Source organism: Eleutherodactylus coqui, chromosome 1 (assembly GCF_035609145.1).
Source record: "Eleutherodactylus coqui strain aEleCoq1 chromosome 1, aEleCoq1.hap1, whole genome shotgun sequence".
NCBI lineage: Eukaryota > Metazoa > Chordata > Amphibia > Anura > Eleutherodactylidae > Eleutherodactylus > Eleutherodactylus coqui.
Window position 1 is genome coordinate 360,586,471 of NC_089837.1, and position 20,564 is coordinate 360,607,034.

At 41.6% G+C, this 20,564-nt stretch overlaps 1 protein-coding gene across 4 annotated transcripts in view; it reads left to right on the top strand.

Moving 5' to 3' along the window:
• MAP4K4 (mitogen-activated protein kinase kinase kinase kinase 4) overlaps window positions 1-20,564 on the top strand; it is a 132,485-nt gene that overhangs the window by 91,893 nt on the left and 20,028 nt on the right. Inside the window, exons 13-25 of one of the 4 annotated variants that reach the window (XM_066577753.1) lie at window positions 983-1,144; window positions 2,700-2,786; window positions 4,077-4,325; window positions 5,907-6,068; window positions 11,326-11,556; window positions 13,684-13,790; window positions 13,953-14,104; window positions 15,663-15,760; window positions 16,660-16,668; window positions 17,161-17,336; window positions 17,423-17,543; window positions 18,349-18,531; window positions 20,082-20,199. In XM_066577753.1, coding sequence (XP_066433850.1) covers window positions 983-1,144; window positions 2,700-2,786; window positions 4,077-4,325; window positions 5,907-6,068; window positions 11,326-11,556; window positions 13,684-13,790; window positions 13,953-14,104; window positions 15,663-15,760; window positions 16,660-16,668; window positions 17,161-17,336; window positions 17,423-17,543; window positions 18,349-18,531; window positions 20,082-20,199 — 1,855 coding nt within the window. The remainder of the gene's footprint in view (window positions 1-982; window positions 1,145-2,699; window positions 2,787-4,076; window positions 4,326-5,906; window positions 6,069-11,325; window positions 11,557-13,683; window positions 13,791-13,952; window positions 14,105-15,662; window positions 15,761-16,659; window positions 16,669-17,160; window positions 17,337-17,422; window positions 17,544-18,348; window positions 18,532-20,081; window positions 20,200-20,564) is intronic. The other 3 variants (XM_066577760.1, XM_066577768.1, XM_066577773.1) reach the window with 3 other exon arrangements.

Sequence of the window (20,564 nt, forward strand, 5' to 3'; positions counted from 1 at the left end):
ACAACCCAGTACCACACTGTAGTAGTCCAGTTTTATTGTTTGACTCCACTGCAAATGGAGGTGACAGTGGGTGTGTCAAAGCCAGTGCACTGCCCCCACAGCTAGTGTAATGGTCTGGGGTCCATCGCATACGACGGTCGATTATTGCAGATGGTGTAAATTGAGCTAAAATTCGGGGCGTTTAGTGAACTTCCCTTCCAGTTTTACTGGAGCCTTATGGGTACATTTGTCTTGTACATGGAGTTTTCCCAACCTGCACATATGTCAAATGTAGGGGCCAAAACATAATTGCACACATCTCTAAAGTGTGTCACACCAGTTTCTGCAACATTTGCGACTTTTCTTTATTTTTGCACCAGCCCCAAGTATTTTTCCTCCCAAAAGTGGTCTGGGCTTGTCAGATGGGTTCGTGGACACCCTGGACCAACAGATTGATGTAGAATTTATGACAGAAACTGGAGTAAATTTTACCAAATATGCACACCAGGTAGGACCTGGCATACATTTCTTAGAAGGCACACGCATGTGCCAGAGATGTGGATAAAAAATGACAAGGTGTGCGTTCCTATATTAAGTGGAAAGGGTGCTGGGGAGGGGGGAGGGGGGATTTGTACTAAGTCCAGCATTGGAAATGCCAGGCTTGGCAAAGTTTTCCCCAATGTGAACATGGTTTTAGTCTGACAATAACTTCATAAAATATCAATGAGAAGCAGCTTACGGTTACTAATTACTTGACAGATTGCCACTCATTGTATCCTAATGGTATTGGAGACAACCATATAACTTATAGCACAAGTGGATTGTTTAGCAGGACTGTATTTCAATCAATGTGAATACCCAGTCAGACTACCTCTGCAGCTGGTTCTGTCCGTCTCCACAGGCACTGTGTGTTTGGTATAGTATGGTAATTTCTGTGCTTTGGTAATTCCAGACTACTTGTTAAGCCTTTTTATTTAATTTTCTTTTTACTTTTTTTGAGTAGCAACAGAGAAGAGAACGTGAAGCTCGGCGGCAGCAAGAAAGGGAGCAAAGAAGAAGAGAGCAGGAAGAGAAAAAAAGAATGGAAGAGATGGAACGAAGACGTAAGGAAGAAGAGGAACGTAGAAGAGCTGAAGAAGAGAAAAGGCGAGTGGAGAGAGAACAGGTAAACCTTAAAGGGACTACATCACCAACGTTTTTTGTATTAAAACCAGATAGAAATATTTTTCTAATCTGTTTTTATTTTCTGAGTGTAGACCTTTTTTTTTTTTTTTTTTTCCTGTTGTGCCTATAGGGACGGCCATCTTTCCTTTGCTACATTTAACAGCAATTTGAGAATTTAGAACATATGCTTTACAGCAGCCTCATGGGTCATTCACATAATGGACAGGAGGGGACTCATTGACTTGTATGGGAGACTGCTCTAGTCATGTTCAGTGACCTGTGCAAAGGCCATTGTACAAGAAGGGGGGAGTAGATAAGGGTCACAGCTTATCACCTATTGTTAATGGTGGATCCTGTATTACCTACCTATGTGTATATCTACAAAGTGTTTCTTATGCAGAGCGCCTAGAAGGTGCTGCACACCAAGTGGCAATCACCCCGAAACAGCTGTCTGTGTATGGTTATCTTCTCCTGGAGAAGATTCTGGCTTTGGCTCCCAGCTCAGTCATTGTTGCACGGCTTGTTAAAAAGTCTGACATTGACGCGCAGGATTGCTGCCTTCCAATAGATGGTGCTGTAGTGGTATCGTTCAATCTTCCCATTTCCCAGAGAAGCATGGATGGCCTTAGAAATCTCCTCACACCTTATAGGTGGCACAGTAGAAGTATTGTTCCATCTTCCCAATGAAATAAATAATTATAACAGTAAAATGTGGTAGGTCAGTTTGGGGATACTACCTCACTTTTTTAATATGGCACATGACCACTGCAGCCAGTGATTGGCAGCCGGAGAGGTCATATGCCAAAGTATGGCAAGTCGTAGCATGGGACTATGGACCAGAGATGCTGCAGTGGTGGACTATAAAAGGTGAGTGTGGGCTTTTTTTCAGTATATAATACATGTACAATTAAATTCCTATAACCTAGCATTGATTTGGATCCAGGCACACTGCCCCATAGAAAAAAAAAAACTTTGCAACACTACAGATGTAGCAAATGTTAACTTGACACTTAAGGTGCTAAATACACAGTACAATCCTTCAAAAAGACGGTTGGCACACCATCATATCAAATAAGTTTTCTACATTTCTCCATCTTTCTGAAGGAAGTTGGCCAATTAAATGCTAATCTAAAGCATGGTATTACTAGAGTGTTCGAATAGGCAGTCTCTGCCCAGTGCTCTATTCTTGTGAGTTTAGATTTTGCTATTCTGTATTGGAAAAAAAAGTTCAGCATTAAATGGCTTTTAATGTGTGTGTGTGTATATAATCACTTTTATATATATATAATATATATATTTCAGTTTGCAGAACTGTTGCCATTAAAAATGAAATGATTTAGAATTGTTTAAAGGGCAAACTGAGAATTTGCGCGCTTTCTCCTCTTAATTCGGAGCGAAGTCTCCCTTGTTTTCACACTGAACGTTTTCATTGTAATTTGTGTCTAGATGTGCCTCATGTCATTTAAGTTGTAGTTGTTGGCAGTGCCATTAGTGCATGTGCATTTTCCACACTCTCAGGTTAACAACCTGAACCCTCCAAAATGTTTGTGTGACAGGAGTATATCAGACGACAGCTGGAGGAGGAGCAGAGGCACTTGGAAATCCTTCAACAACAGCTGCTTCAAGAGCAGGCCATGTTACTGGTGAGAGCTTACTGGTGATCTGATGCCATCGCTGTTGCAGGTTGTGGGGATCAACTTTGTCTTGGCACAGCTGCACAAGCTGTACAAACAATTAGCTGGTGTGGGAAGTCTTGTCTGCACCCTAGATTGACAGGCACAGCTTCATGTAGTCCCGGTAGGCAGACCCTGCTTTAAGAGGTGAAACGCCCAGTGTGTAGAATTGGACTGTTCCCAAGGGTGCTCAAACATGCAACTTTAGACTGTTCTAAGAAAACAGACTTGTAACTAAAGTTAGGGGTCATGTATAAAAATCAGGACTTGCCTTTTCTATCCGTCAGATCACTTTTAAAAATGGCTGCGATGTCCAACATCATGATTGTTTGTTTGCAGCTCGAATCTGCCAACTAATTATTCAAATTTTTTTTTCTTTCTAATAAGCACATTGTAAGCAGACCTGTTCTTGAATGTATCGAAGACAAACTCTTTAATCACTATTGGCATTAGTTTCTAGGGAAATATGTTAGTCTTAGGCTCGAGTAATGTGTCTTAGCCGAGTATCTCCCCGCTCGTCTCTAAAGATTCGGGGGCACGGAGAGCGGGGAGGAACGGAGGGGAGATCTCTCTCTCCACCCCCCCTCACCGCTCTCCCCTGATCCCCGCCGCAACTCACCTGTCAGCTGCGGCGGCCCCCGAATCTTTAGGGACGAGCGGGGAGATACTCGGCTAAGGCACATTACTCGAGCGAGTAGTGCCTTAGTGAGTATACTCGCTCATCTCTATTTAAAAGCTTTCATTAGAGCACTTTCACATGAACGGACTATTTTCGCAATCCACACCAGAAAATTCCATACCAAAATCTGCATGCATACCAGCGGGTTATGGATCAGCAATCTGCAGCAGCGGATGAAGCTGCGTCTTTAGGTGCAGACTGCAAAAAAAATACTCCCTTTATTCTGCTATAGCAGCATGAAGGAAACCCAGCGGATCGAGTCATAGTTAATGTAATCAATTGGGTAGCCTTGATGTCTGACACATGAAGGATCCAGCACTGCCGTTACTTTCATAGTTCTGCTCCTATAACACAGCAGAGCAATGGAAGGTGGTAACACCATTGCGAGGCCTGAAATGCACGTTATTTCTTGTTGTCCTACCAAGGCGCTGCATGCATATATTTTCTTTGTAAAAGTTTGCTAAGTTCAGAAAACTTTCAGCTTGTTAGGAGATTTTGAACCATATACTGAAAATAGCCTGATCAGTGTTATGTTGCATAGTTTTATGCAGTAGTTCACATCTTATGTCCTTTGATTTTAGGAATATAGATGGCGAGAAATGGAGGAACACAGGCAAGCAGAGAGACTGCAACGTCAACTGCAGCAAGAACAAGCATATCTTATGTCTTTACAGCATGATCACAGGCAGCAGCCGCAGCCACAGCAGCCACAACCACCTCAACAGCCGCAGCCTCAACAGCCCCAAATGCAACCGCAAGAAAGAAGCAAGCAAAGTTATCATACTCCAGAACCTAAACCCCACTACGATCAGGCTGAACGTGTGCGAGAGGTAATTCCTTCTCTGCACCCTGTGTTTGTTTATACGGAGGCAAATCCATTCATAGAAATACTTAGGCCGCTCACATATGCCTTCACAAAACGCCATGTTCAGAATTGCAGCATTTTTGAACACATTGTACAGCGGTTTTTAATGCTCCTCATCATTGTGATGGGGGATGAGGTGTGTTAATAAAAGCAAATATAGAGCAGATAACGCTCAAATTGCGGCGTCAGAAATGCCGTGCTCAAGAACAGGTCTGCGAAGTCCCATTGAAATCAATAGGAGCGTTATACCGTGATTACCACGGAATTTGAAACGCACGCTAATCGTGGTAAAAAGCTGACTGTGTGAGAGCAGCTTTAAGGGCTATTTGCTCAAGACTATTATCGTTAAAATAGTTTTCACAGGTAATTTGCTATTGACATTCTCTTTAATCCCTTAAGGACCACCTATATGCCTTTTTTACGGCGGCCGTCAAGGGGTCTTATTCTAATTGATGCATCAGAATAACGGCACGAGTCTCCCGTGCCAGGGGGAGTGAGTGCTTTGCTGATGGATGACAGCCTGACACTTGCTCTAAGGCTGCATTCACACGAACGTATATCGGCTCGGTTTTCACGCCGAGCCGATATACGTCGTCCTCATCTGGAGTGGGGGGAGGATGGAAGAGCCAGGAGCAGGAACTGAGCTCCCGCCCCCTTTCTTCCTCCTCTCCGTCCCTTTGCACTATTTGCAATGAAAGGAGGCGGAACGGCGGCGAGGCTAAGTTCCTTGAAGTAGCCCTGCCCCCGTCCCGCCTCTCCCCATTGCAAATAGTGCAGAGGGGCAGAGAGGGGGCGGGAGCTCAGTTCCTGCTCCTGGCTCTTCCATTACCCCAACCCCCCCTCCCCCTGCAGATGAGGACGACTTATATCGGTTCAGCGTGAAAACCGAGCCGATATACGTTCGTGTGAATGCAGCCTAACAGTGATGACTAGAGAAACCTTTGATTCCCCTCTATTTAAGCCTTCAAATGTTGTTTTCAATGTATCTGCAGCATGTAAAAGGCTGAGAGAGAGAGAGAGGGGGGGGGGGGGGGGGGGCTCCCTCTGTCACCCGTTAGACCTCTGTGATATTGCCAGCTATGGTGGCCAATGCTACGTTGAAAAGAAACAAAAACACAAATCTGACATTGCCGCATTTGTAATGACCCACAGAAAAGAGTTAGTGCGTTATTTAATGCATATGGTGCATGCATTGAAAAAAATACCAAAAAAATGGCTAATTTTTAACAAAAACCGGAATAGAAAGCAATCAAAATATCACCAAATGGTTCTGCAAAGAAAAATGTTATAGGTCTTTGAATGTGGCGGTGATCTAAATTGTGGCCAAATTTAAGTTGTACTTAAATTGTAGCTGTACTGCAAATTTGAAAATGAAGCCAATTGACTAATTTGTTGCTTGTCTGCTTTTTGCACTATTTTTATATATAGTAGCATCATATTTTCAATGATCCTTGCTTTGATTTAAATGTCTTTTAATTTGCACAGTTTTTTGTTTTCAGACGTCAGTTGTCCTCTTTGATGTGTGTATGTCTTGCTTCTGGTACAGGCAGAAGAACGCCTTAGAAAAACTAACCAAGGCTCTCCTGAAGCACAGTCAAAGCAGACGGGGAGAGTGTTGGAGCCATCAGTGCCTTCAAGATCAGAGTCATTTTCCAATGGGAATTCTGAGCCTGCTCAGCCTGCCATGCATAGGCCAGTGGAGCCTCAGGTATGATAATGGTTGGCATTAGGGATTTATTGACCTGTTCACTCCATTGTTTTTCATAGGGGAAAATTGTTGTTCCCCTTTTAAGTTGCTTTGGGTGGGAAAAAAATAATGTGCTGCTCTGCTTTTGAGCCACTTGGAAAAATAGCAAACCACTAGTGTTATCAGTCTCATGTTCTCAAAATGCAGAAACATCATTTGCTCTGCGCTTGTTATTCAGTGAGGGAGAACAGCCTGCATTAACAAACATTAGGAATATGAAATTACGGTGGACAATCACAAGACTAGAAGTAGCCATTTTGATAATACAGGGTAGGCCATGGATAAGTAGCCCGCCTCTGATCTCTTCACCACACTCTTTGAAGGAGGCCATTGCCCTTTCATTATACCTCAGTAGTAGAAGAAATAAAAACTATGCAGTGATTGGTTGCTACGGGCAACAAAGACATATTTTCTTTTAGATAGCCTTCATCTGTCGCATAGTGGTGTTCCTGCAACAGTGATTTATTTATTGTGAAACGCTATAAAGCAGATCAATTAGGGAGACACAATAGGCCTTTACCGAAAAGTACAAAACCACCCGGTGAACATTGTATTCAGAAATGGTGCCGAACTGGGCCTGTCGTGAGCATGAGGAAATCAAGGCTTCTGCCAAAGTCGTCCATGACATTCAGCAGTGGGTTGCATATAGCCCTCGAAAATCAACTCTGAGACTGTGCCAGCAAGCTGGCGCATCACAAAGTGTGTCAGTGAGTGATCTCTGAACCTGAAACCATATTGTGTGCAAGAACTTAACCAACTTGACAAAGCTAACTGCGTAAAATACTGTACTTGGCTGCCGACTGATTGCTAGAGGACTTTTGGACTCATTGCTGTACTTTGATGGCCAAAGTATAGTTTCATTTATGAAGTCGCGTTAATTCACAGAATACAAGGTACTGGTCTACTGGAAAATCCCCACCAGACTCTCAAAACATCACGGCATGACCAGAAACGCAGGCCTTTGGTGTGCGGTGTCAGGAACGCAAATGGTGAACCCAATTGTCAACTGAATACCGCAGGTTTACAACCAGCACACACCTGAAGAATGCACCGCTTTTTTCAACAAGATGCAGCTACATGCCACAGCTCCCGTGACTCAGCGCAACAGGTTCTCGAACTGTTTATGGAAGAGCAAGCTTTGACCAAGGGGTTATGGCCTTCACGTTCCCCCAAACTTGTCCATATGTGCAATTTGAAGCAGAAAGTGTACGCTAATAATACACATACCCTGGATAAAATAAAAGAAAACATTATGAACACTTTCCACAACATCACAGTTGAAGAGCTGCAGGCAGTATCAGTCAGTATGTTGCCGCGTGTCCAAAAGTGCTTAGAAGTGAATGGGAACCACTTCCAACATGTGGGTAAATTGAAAAAGCCTTGGAAAAAAAACAAGCCACTTGCTTTTTCTTCCTGCCAGTGTTGTCAGAGGCGGCCTACTTTTCCGTGGCCACCCTGTATATTGTTGAGCACCAGGTGCCACAGGGAGCAGTTTTTTTTCTTCTCCTTGGCCAGTTTCCTTTTTATCCCATGGCTTTTTAGAGGATCAGTGTGGGGGTGCCCTTTTTTTAAAGGAACGTTACTGTAAAAAGTAATAAGGCTGGAATCTCACTTTTTTTTTTTTCTTTTGTGGGAAAGCCAGGTTGGTTTCCAAAGGAATGGGAAGTGTAAAGAACTGACTTGTACTTCTACTACTTCTGTTTCTCTTAAAAATACTGAAGGTGTGATTCCAGTCTAAATGTCAACATATTAAGTGCTTGCACTTTGCACTGTCAGTTTGCAGGATTTTCTGCAGCTATTAAAACAAATCAGACTTGTACAAATCTTGCAGAGAACACAGGGGTTAATCTTCTCCTGATCAATACCATTTTCAGCTGATACAAGGCTGAGACAACGGAGCTTGGCCATTGTAAGGCTAAAACGGAGGAGTGGAAGGATAGCAGCCTCCTGAATGTGTGAGAATTGAGGCGTTGGTATGCATATAGTACCATAGCATATATGTCATCTCTGGTTTGATCATGATATGACATTACTCCGATCAAAGTAGAGGGAGACAGATTAACACTTTAACTGATAGTCGTATGCAATGGGATATGACTTCTAAAGTCTATCCCTGGCAAGCGTTGGATCTTGGTATTATATTATAGCCCATAAACTTTGCACCATATTCTATGTGTAATAATCAGCACTCGTTTGAAGTTGGGGCCAGCGCAAAAAGTTTTACTTCCTGGTTCTGTGATCCTCTGCAAGTCAGGGATGCTACCAGAAAGCAGTAAATCATAACGGGAAGTAAAAATTGCAGCCTGTTAGTCACCTTCCAAGGCCCCCCCCCCCCCTGCTGTCTGGGTAAAAATATGAGCAGTTGCACATCTGATCAGCCCCTTTCCCTAATGAGGATATTTGTCGACTCCATTCTCATTGGTCTACTGAGTTGAGGTTAAGTGGTAAATGTTGACATAAGTGATGTGTATGAATTCAGCACATTATACCTTTCTGCTGCTTGGGTCAGACTTTTAGCAAATAACATGCATATTTTTATATATATATATATATATATATATATGTGTTCTAGTTTGATGCAAAATTGCATAAAGGTGTCCATGTGTAAAGTGCTGAGAGCATTTTACAATAACATGTCTACCTTCAGAAAATATATGGGTATGGGGGGGGTAGTAATGATTTTTTTTTTTTCTATTTTAGAATCTTTGTTTTATTTATGTAAAAGTTTTCCTGGCATTGAAGCCTTAAGACTGGAATTACTTTTTACTTTACATTTTATTATCTCTTCAATACTAGTCTCCTATTCAATAGCCGATTTGAGATGTTCTGTGGATAAGGGATATTTTTCTGATCAGTGGGGGTCTCACTGCTGAGACCCCCACAGATCTCCAGAACAGGACTCCGATGTCCCACCCTTGTAACTGTGGGGGTTGCTTCTCACCCTGCATAGACGTCACTGCGAATGGAGCTCTGGCTGAGCATGCACAGTCAGCTATTCGTATCAATAGGGCTCACAGAAATAGCAGACCAGCAACCGCTTGGGTATCTTCGCAGTCCCAAAGTGAATGGAGCGCCCTGTTACGTGGAACAACGTTTCGTTCAGATTCTCACTGGATCGTGCAAATCGGAATGACTCAAGTTCAGTGTAAACGCTTCCAGTGACGGAACGATAATTTGTTGTTCTGTCTATGCAGGCATCAAAACCAAACGACCATCGGCCTGTGTAAACGGACAGTCGTTCATCTATGAATGAATGAATGACTGCTTGCTGTGAATGGTGGTGGAGGGCGACCGAAGAAGATCTCTGGGATGCTCTACCTCCGTTCACTCTGCAATCATCACTTCTATTTGAAAGCGGAGGGGCAATTATTGCTGTGACGACTGTTGGGCACCTAAGCTCCCAACAATCCCATGTAAAAGGACCCTTTTAGGCCCTACGAGAATCTCGCAATTCTTATTTACCAGCTCGTTTGTGCGACTTTCTGAGGTGGTACATCAGTGAGGCTGGACCAAACGCTTGGTTTTCAGTCCTTGTTGGGTTATTTTTGTTTTTTTTTTTCCTGTTTTTTTTTTTTAAATCTAATTTATGACCATGAGAAAGATAAAAATTGTTGAGGTCGTTAATTAGCTGATAAGAACGTTCTGGAGAAGAGACAGCAGAGGGAAATCTAGCCATCAAAATACATTTGAAGGTAATCTGCCATGTCCCCACGGTGCTATAAACGAAGTTATTGTGCTGTTAAGAACATAACAAGGAGCTCAGTGTTTTTTGTTTTTTTTTATTAGCTTCACCAACTCCATGACCCAGCGCTGCCACCCAGTGAAAATCTGACTTTTCTCAAATTCCCGTTTACACATTCTTTCATATAAGGCTATGGTAGAGCTTGCTGCCGTGAATCTAAAGAGTCAGATTTTCATGCCTCGGGCCAACTTCACCAGGTGACAGCACTGGATCGTGAGAGCGGGTGAGAATAAAAATACATCACCCAGCTCCGTCACGTCCCCTAACTAACCCTAATTTAATTTATGGTGCTGTGTGGAGGGAGAATGTTGACCCCCCCCCCTGCCGCCCTAAAGGTGATCACAGGATAGAGGGGATATCTTGCTGATCTCTAGAAGGGGGTCCCATTATACCCCATCTTCACTGTGGGGTTACTGCACTCCCTGCAGTGAGAGGACGACTGAATGGATCGCTGGTCATGCAAGTGCACTGGGGCTTCATTCACGTTTAATAAGACTGTATTGGTAGCCAAGCACACAAGCTCTACTATTTCCATCAGCCCCATTGAAATGAATGGAGCGCCAACTTCATGTGCTTGGCCAGTTCTCCATTCACAGTGACAGGCAGCACGGGATACTGGAGTCTCGTTCTTGAGATCGGCGGGGGTCTCAGTGGTGATGCTTCCACCAATCAGCAAGTTATTCCGCATCATGTGGATAGGGGATAACTTGGAGTTCAGGTACTTAGTCATGGTAAAGATCCTTAGTCTTAGTCATGGTAAATTCAAATAGGATTATTGGAGTATTTGGTAAAGTTAATTTTAGTTGTTCTGCCTCCTACTCGCCCCTTCTGCCCAAGGTATTAAAAAAGGCGTGGGTTTAGGGGGAATATTTTTTTGCTTCTTTTTCATTTTGTTTGCATTTAAAATATTTAGACAGAAAAACTGTGGTCCCTTTAACAGATTTTCTTCTTCCTTTCATGGTTATAGAGCTCACGCATACTGCCGTCTTCAGGATCTGTATCGCATATAGATCCCGAATACGTGGCTTCTAGTATTCTTTGTACTAGGTAGAGATCCCATGTTGCTTCTCTTCAGTCAGTGTGGTGCGTTCCGACACCTGATGGATTAGGATACTTGTGTTATGAGGTTTCCTTCTAGAGGAGACTATTGTGTCTCAGGGGTTCACTGAAGCATATGGCTGATGCCCTAATGTGTATATTGCATGAAGGTGAGTATTCTTTCTTTCATCCTTGGGGGGCTTTTCCTTCTCAAGAAAGGTTGCTAGTGAATCCTTTGCTCATTAACAGTAATTTATCATGTTACCAGCCCACCATTCATCCATGCCATTACTTTCCCCTTACAGTTGTGTCAGTGAGCCTGCCTTTGTATTGCTTTTGTCATTTTTCTGGCTTTTTAAATTCTTTTCCATTGGAATTTTAAAAAGTCAGCGATGCCAGTGCACCATGTAAATGTTTTATGTCTTGTTTTCTTGTAAGGTACAATGGTCTCATCTGGCATCCCTCAAGAACAATGTTTCCCCTGTCTCGCGATCCCATTCCTTCAGTGACCCTTCTCCCAAATTTGCACCTCACCATCTTCGTTCTCAGGATTCACACCCACCCCCACGCAATGAAGTTCTAAATCAAAGTTCTGACCTTAAATCTGACACCCCTGAGCCCAACCAAAGGGTTTGGGCTAGATCAGACAGTGAAGAGGTGCCTCCAAGGGTAAGATGTAGTAATTAGTAAGATGAGCCGTTCATGTGTGTATAGGGTCAGGCTATATTGTGTCAGCACCACACAACTTGGGGTCCTTTTAGACGAGCCGATTATCGCTTGAACAAGTCATCAGCAGCTCGTTTGCTCTCGTGCACCCTGTTGACACAGGTAGATACATTGTTGGCTAGTACAAACGAGAAATCGTTCAGTCTTTCACATTCGCTGTAGAAGTGAATAAGAAGGACTGAACGAGCGAGGTTTCAACTGAACGATAAGTGAACGAGCCTACCATTTATTTTTTTTTGCCTGCCTGCATAAAATGAACAACAAACCAAAAGTGAACAGTTAGAGTTTACCGTTAAGTCATTGGCTGCATCTATACTAAATAATTACACTGTTCAACAAAGTGAAAAAAAATGTTCTATGGGTCAGTACGATTACTACATTACCAAACTTTTGTAGTATTTGTGGGGTTTTTTTTGCTGTACTACTTTAAATTTTTTTCAAAGACCCTAATTTATTTTAAAATTATTTTCTGCCACCCTCTTCTGCATGCAATAACCTTTTTATCTTTCTGCCTACATAGTTGTGCTAGGGCTTTTTTTTTTTTTTTTTGCTGGATGTCCTGTAGTTTGCGTTTTAGTACCATTTTGAAATACATACAACTGGTCACTTTTTATTGCATTTTTTTCTTGGAGACAGAATGACCAAAAAAAGTGTGCTTCTGGCGTTCTTAATTTTTTTTCCCAGATGACGTTCACCGTGCGGGGTACATAATGCATTACTTTGATGGATTGGACTTTTACGAGCGCAGTGATACTAAACATGTTTTTTTGTTTTATGGTTTTAATTTTTATATAGTCTAACCAATGACCTGTAAAAACACAGTTCATTAATTACAACTTACTGGTGGATGATACGCCACGTGGAAACATGCCCTATATGTTACATAAACCTACCCTTATAGTGTTCAGTCAGCAGGCAGTGCGCAACAGTGATTGCAAAATAGTTGTGCAATCACTTGTGTTCTTTATATTAAACAAGGTTAATGGCGAGCCGACTGGATTAATTGTATAGGCGTATTTCCAAAAAATACAATACATCGGCAATTGGATTACTTTATACCCCATAATTAGAAAACCTTACGTGGCAGAAAAAAAACCTATTCTATTTGAATTCATCACACTAAAGTTTCTATAAGCCACTTATCCGTTACAAAAAATGTATTGCACAGTGTTATCGGTCACTTTCGCCCGTTTGAACGATTTTTTTGACCGATAATCGATCCGTCTGAAATCCCCTTTGAAAATGTTGCACAGAATGGTGGGTGTTGGTCACGTCTCATTGGATATTTTGCATTCTGATTTTTTTTTTCCTTCCTCTTTTGGGCTAGATTTTGCCATATTCGCAAACAAGTTTATTTCGAGGTTATCAGGATATGTGGGGTTGCTTATCAAATTTTTTTTTGTATGAATTAGTAGCATTTTGTTTAGCTCCAGCAAGTCATTTTGTTGTGTCGGAATGTGTTGTCCGGTGCCTAGCTGTGTTATGTCTGATAACCGGCTGGAAATGACTAAAGTCTGAGATGTTTTTCATCTTTAATTTAAAGTAGGCTTCACCGGTTTCTGGTAAAATTTGGTGAGCTACTGTTTTACTTATTTTTGCAAGAATTTAGTTCTACATGTCAGGATAGTTTTCAAGTGAGTCATGTCTATTTAGTAATTATATATGGGATCTATATAAGTCCTAACAAAATGATTTAGTGACTATTCAGATATGAAAGGCTGCTTTCTAATTGAAAGCAAAATAATTTGTGTTCTCTATGGCAGCTCTCTGTGCCGTTTCTTTACACATCGTCACTACTTGCTATTCGGTCTTTTCCATGTAACTTCACTTATGTTGCTTCACTTCTCACATGGTAACAAGTCATCAACTCTCTTCCGAGATACTGACGCAATAGTTTAGAGTAAATGCTGCTTGTGTGCAATCTGATTGAGAGCAGAACTGTCTATAATAACTTTTATATTAAAATATTTTGTTTTTAGATCAAATAATTTCCTATGGCGACTGGTGGTAAAATAGTTGGTGTCTCCCTCTTGTTTGTATTTATTTTCTTTATTTCCATTTAATATAAAGGTGCCTGTGAGGACAACATCAAGATCCCCGGTGTTGTCACGAAGAGATTCTCCTCTGCAGGGCAATGTGCAACAGAACAGCCAAACTGGACAGAGGAATTCCACAAGGTATGTATGTGGAGCCTAATAGATTGCTGCTGGTAGTGGTTAAGTAGTAGAATTCAGTTCACACTTGCATATGTTAAACAAACATATTAAAGTATATACCTTTTACCATTTACCTTTTTGGTTCAGTAGATTGTTTTACCTTTTTTATTTTTTTCTATTTAGCAATATTGAGCCCAGATTGCTTTGGGAGAGGGTAGAAAAACTTGTACCCAGACCAGGCAGTGGCAGCTCTTCTGGATCCAGCAATTCCGGTTCCCAAGCAGGCTCTCATCCGGGATCTCAGAGTGGTTCTGGAGAACGCTTCCGCATGAGATGTGAGTAGGTTTCAGTGTTTGCCAGGTGGATTAGGCTAACTTCACACAGGCCAGTGTGATATAGGGCCGTGAATTCCACCCCCATATCATTCTCGCCATCTACATGAAAGCCCCGAGGATGCGAGGTGGTTTCATGTGAAAACTGTCTCACATCACTTCGGGGATGCAGGGAACCTCCGCCGCTGCTGTCAGTTGTGCCGCAGTTTCTCCCATCGTCTTCAGTGGGAGACCTCGCTCAGCATGCACTTTGCACATGGTGCGATGCTGCCACTGGCCCCATTGAATGCAATGGCCGCTGCATTGCGAGAGCACGCACAAGATAGAGCATGCCGCAATTTGTTTCCCGCATGAGGGAAAACATTGCTCATGTGTTATGACCCCATTCAAAAGAATGGGGTTCATATTTGTGCGTCTTGCAATGCGCAAATCTCGCACAATTTTGACACCCATGTGAAGGAGGTCTAACGTTACAGATGAGCTGGTAAAGGCTATTCAAATGCCATAGCCAGGATTATAGAAATGGCCAAACCTGCTGTTGTACACTTTTTCAGTGACTCCCATAGAAGTCAATGGAAAATATGGAAACAACCACACTATTTTCATAGCTTCCAAGTGTCAAAGCAGCATAGCTCGCTGTACTACGCTGTTTATGTAACTCCCATACACTTCTGTGGGGGTTTCTAAAAAGAGTAGAACAGGCAGTTCAGCTGTTTCCATGATCCAAGCCACCAGTGGCCACAGAAGTGAGGAGGGATGTGATCGTGAGAACTCTGTTCTGCAGATAGAGGAGTTTATCTTTTAGTACCCATGCCTATGAGACGTCTATAGAATACCCTACAGATATTCTATAGATGCTAGATGCCCCTTAAGTTATAGTAAAAGTGAAGTAATTATCAGGTCATTGTTTTCTGTTTGCACAAGTTACAGATATTGCCAACTCTTCCACGTTACTTTGCTGTGTATATATCTGGCTTTTTTTCAGATGGGTCAGAGGGGACCATCTACATCCTGTGTTTCCCTATTTAATTTTGTATCACTCAGGCTGCATCCACAGGAGCGCGAATCTCATGCAACTTCTGTGCGTTGAGATGCACAAAACGTGAGCGAATATGAGCTCCATTCTTTTGAATGGAGTCATACACAGGCGTGTTTTTTTTTTTTTTTTTTTTTGCTTTGTTTTTTTTCTTGGCGGTGCTGTGAGGTGAAGAAAAAAATAGGACAGGTAATGATTTTTTTTATGTCCCTTGGAACACTTCGCCCATTGTTTTCAATGGGACAGTCAAACACTTTGCATGCCATGTCATCTTCAAGTGAGTTTGATGCAATGTTTCCCATTGGAATCAATGGGAAACACTTGCCGATCCTCTGACTAACCTGAAACAAGCGGCGGTGCATCACAATTTCACAGAAGTGATGCAAGGCGGTTTTGTATGAAAAGCGCCTCGCATCCGCCGGTAAAGCACACATTGACAAGCGCGATATCGTGCCGTGTTTCTCTGCCTGATATGGTGTTCGCCGTGTGAATGTAGCCTTATCTAGATGTTTTCTTTCCTGCTAGCATCCTCAAAATCAGAAGGCTCACCATCTCAGCGTCCTGAAAATACAGCCAAAAAACCTGATGAGAAGAAAGAAACTAGTAGACCAACCAAGCCCACTGTAAGAACATAAGATCTTTCTTGTGGCATTAGTAGCTTGGGTTTTTACCTTTGATATGTATTTTGTAAATTCCAGAAGTAAATGATTGTTTGCAGTGTATGATGTGCAAGGTTATATTGCATGCGTTTTATAGCAGGCTTCTTACACGTTCTTGTAATGTGGATAGCCTGAGTAATATGAGTAAGTTATCCTCCCCCAGATTTTCATATAGTAGTTTGGAATTGCGTATGTGAATTAATTAGAAACAAGAAAGCATTTGTATGCTGTCTGAATAGTGTGCAAGAACAGCATCCGGTTACACTGATATTATACACGTTTCCATATCTTACTGCTTTCATTGATACAATTGTGCTTTTAAAGATTACCATTACTGTGAGATGTAGACTGGTTGGCAGCCCTTGTGGCCAATTTGATCCTGCCGTATAGAGCTGTGGTAGAACAGCATCAAGAATACGTTTTCCAGTTCTAGAGCTTCACCTATAGAAAGATATTGGTGAAATAGAATAGAAAGTCAAAACTCTATAAACTATCCATCTATGGAGAGATGACATGACCAAGTCTGTTGAAGTCTTATATGACTTGCAGAAAAAGCTAAGGAGAGCCAAGTAAGCGGTGCTCGACTTTTTCTGTAAGCTTGTGGATGGCCATCCACCTTTCCATTGATGTGTATGGGCAGTGCACTGCCCAGGGCTTATCGGACCCATGTTCTCGCACTAGATGAGGTGTCCTAAGGGAATATGCAATAAATGTCCAAGATGGGAATATCTCTTTTAATCATGTGTAGATAACAGCTTATTATGTAATTTCTAAACACGTTTGTATTTACCAATAACTTTGTTTCCCATTTTGTCTCTCCTACTTCTATTTTATTGCATTCTACTCTGAATGGCCTTATCCAGGGAGAAGTGGTAAGTGGAATCCAACAGTCGAAAAGTTTAATATGTTAGCAAATTGCAATGTGCACAAAAATCCTGTTGATAGAATTTTGGTAGTTGTCTGATGATCTTAGGGTGGGCATACACCTTAGATTAAATCTTTGGAACCAGCCAATCATATGTTTACATATGAGGGCCTCCTGACTCTTGCATGGAAGCCAGATGTTGGGGATCAGACTGTTTGGTTTCGACTGGTCATCGTTTTTATGCATTCCAATTTTGTTGAGAGGCACTGAGGAGTCTGGCAGCAATTTTCACCCCTCCCTACATTTAGGTTTTACTTGCAGAGATGCAGTGGAGGAGTTGTCAACTGACACATCCCATTGCAGTGCTTTTTTTTCCATCAAACATGGCAGAGTCTGCAACAAGACTCCAAAACCGATTTCCTATGACTTCAAAGCTGTTTTATCACTTATATTCTCATACCAGACTTTCATAACATATATATTTTTTTTTTCTGAAAAGGACCTGACTGCTTTGGCAAAGGAACTTCGTGCTGTGGAGGATGTACGACCTCTACATAAAGTAACAGACTATTCTTCATCCAGTGAAGAATCTGGTACCACCGACGAAGAGGATGAGGACATGGAACAAGAAGGGGCAGATGAATCGACCTCTGGTCCTGAGGATGCTAGAGCTATGTATGTCTCTTTTGAGCCTTCGTACGGTCTCTGCGCGGTCTTGTGAGAACTTTTTGTATAAGTTATCTTTCACTTTCAATGCATAGGTCCGCATTAAATTTGAGTAATGGAGAAACAGAGTCTGTCAAAACGATGATTGTCCATGATGATGTTGAGAGTGAGCCTGCAATGACACCTTCCAAAGAAGGCACTTTAATTGTCCGACAGGTAAACGTAAACCAGTAATGGCAATGTAACCAACTCATCCATTCATGCTGTTCATTTTCCTGCATCTCATTTGTGTTAATCAGTTAGCATCCATTCCTTATGGCAGATAATTTTTGTTTGTTTGCATGTGCAGTACGTAGATGGATCCCCATTAATTTGCTGCTTTCTGCATGTTCTGCCACAGACACTCTCTTACTAATATTCTGTTTAGCCGGTGGTTTTCTGAACCAGGAGACTGTGCAGATCGTTTTTAAAACCATAAGCACAGATAAGCCCCTTTTTGTTATTTTTACCCCCTTAATATTTAAGGAAGCAATGGGTAAATCCCCATAACTAGAGTGATTTCTTTATAACACTAACATTTTAATTGGTGGATAAAATGTGTAAACCAATATTTAGCTTTTGCTTCAGAAAATACAAAGTTTTTGTAAGCGAAATACAGGACTTCATACTTGCTGGTCCAGCGGTTTGGTCAAGGGTAGCTTTGCAGATCTTCTGCATGTCTGCCATGACAATTCTGCCAAGAATAATGGTTGGAATATACAAAAAAATGTATACATATTTTTTTTTTCTGTAATGTCAACTATTGTTGCCATAATATACGGGGCAAAGAGGGCTATGGGATATCGAAATTGATAAAAGAGAACCCTTCAGCCTTACTGTGGCCTCAAGACATGAAGTTACTTGGCAGCTAGAACTTCCTCCCCCACAATTGGTTATTGTAGTCCAACTTTTAGCATTTTCCAGGGATAGTATGTACATAAACAGCACTTGAACAAGACAAGTGTGCCTGTTTTTTCTACAGAGTACAGTTGACAAAAAGCGTGCCAATCAACTTGAGAGCAATGGCTTTGCCGGGCGCATTCACCTCTTGCCAGATCTCTTACAGCAAAGCCATTCCTCCTCCACCACCTCTTCCCCATCCTCAAGTCAACCGACACCCACCATGTCCCCACAGACACCCCAGGACAAGTTAACTGCTAATGAGGTATGTCTGACACTAGCTGGCTGCTTTAATCAGGAAGCATAATTCCCATTAGTGGATGGTAACACACATTCTGGTCATGTGCTTCTAAATAACACCACTTTAGATTAGAAGTCCATATACAACTTAACATCACCACTTTGTTCACGGGTTGCACCGTCATCTGCATGTCTTTTTATTTTTCATTAAATATACATTACAACACTAAAGATTCATGGGAAATGACACAACAGCAAAAGTGTTTTCTATGTTCTGTCATCCACTACTTTCCCTCACATGTACTTGAGTTTTCTAGTGTGTTTAGCTATCATATTTGTGCGTCCTTCATATCTGATTCGATACACTTTTAAGGAAGTGCTGGGTTATGGAATGTATGCATAACTCATTTGACACCGTATAGATTAAGAATAGTTGGGATTTTTTTTTATTTTTAGTTTTTTTTGAATTGGCTCAGAAAATAAGAACTTGAGGCTAGGAACTCCAGGAAGTCTATAAAGAGTAGGCCAACAACGAAGTGATTCTAAAATTGTTCTGCGGTTCTGGTAGTAAGGCTGGTTATTTCTGGATACAACTTGAGTAACTTTAAGCCTATTTTCAAATAACTTTTTGTCCTGGATATAATATAATATATACCTTTCCATCGTTGAGTGGACGCCAGAAATACAGTCAAGCTAATATGGCAGCCAGTTCCATGTTTGGCCGACAGCTGCATCTACTATGAATATCAGACCCTTTTAAATCTGCATATTGATGGATTTTCTTAAGATGGATAATCCTTAAGGGGCCTTATCAAGTGAAATACCTTAACAGTAGTCAGGCCTAGACCTAACATTGCCGATGGTATCAGATTGCACACATTCTTTGTCTTGTGTCACATTGTCCCGTCATTCATGTAGATGTGTATGTGTGTAGGTAAGCGGGTGTGATAATGCTCTAATTGTGGGTCTTCTATAGCTCTGTTTTTCTTCTTGTAATTGTGCTAATATCTGTTAGGGTTTCTGCCGTTTTTTGTTGCCCATTTTGCTTCGCAGTTTCTTTTTAGCTTTCCATTTGCATTATGCATTTTATACAAAAGACTTCTACTTGTTCTATATGTGCAAGCTTCAGCAATAAGAAGGGAACATGAGAGTACTGCCATTCTAAACCTGTGAATAATTGTATTTCTCGTGGTTGTGCTGGGATGTTTCACCCCCACAAGTACAGCACATATCTTCAGAGTCAACAGAGGCGCTGTCCTAACCTCTTACCAGAGTCCACACAGGGATGACTCTTATGTCCATCTCCTTTAAACTAGTTGGGAAAACAATTTTGTCTTAATCAGATTTTTTTTTTCTGCATCCAATTACTGAAAGTCCAGTCTTTTTTTTTTTTTTTTTTGTCAACTTAGATTTTTTTCTTTTTCCCCTAATTTTCTTATGTGAGAAAACGGACAACTCTCCAAATAATTGTTGGGAACACTGCTAGATTTCTGTAGTAATGTATTGCAATGTGTGCCTGGTATATGTTCAGTATTTTATTTTTTCATTTTGACTCCTGTTTATTTTTCCTTGCAGACCCAGTCCGCAAGTAACACTCTTCAGAAACACAAATCTTCCTCCTCATTTACACCTTTCATTGATCCTCGGTTACTCCAGATATCTCCGTCCAGTGGAACAACTGTTACGTCAGTTGGTAGGTACCCTCATGGTAGTAGCAAAGGTGATATTATTTGTAGTTTTCTGACTTGGAGAAGTCTATAGCAACCTAGTTTCCATAAATGGGTATTCCCATGTCCGCCAACAATATCTGAGATGGGAATAGCCATCTTAATGCCATGGCCACCGCTGGCCAGGACTATGGAAACCTCTAGACTGACCGTTTTCAGCTGTTTCTATAACTCCCCATATGGAGGCGAGTTATGGAAATTGTCTAGCACAGTCAGTTTCTGCAACTCCTGAAGAGACCTAAATCTATCCAACTTTTATGGAACATCCAGTGTATATACCATTAATGTTTGAGTTTGGGTTTACACCTTTAAGTGTATAATTCTCTTTTTA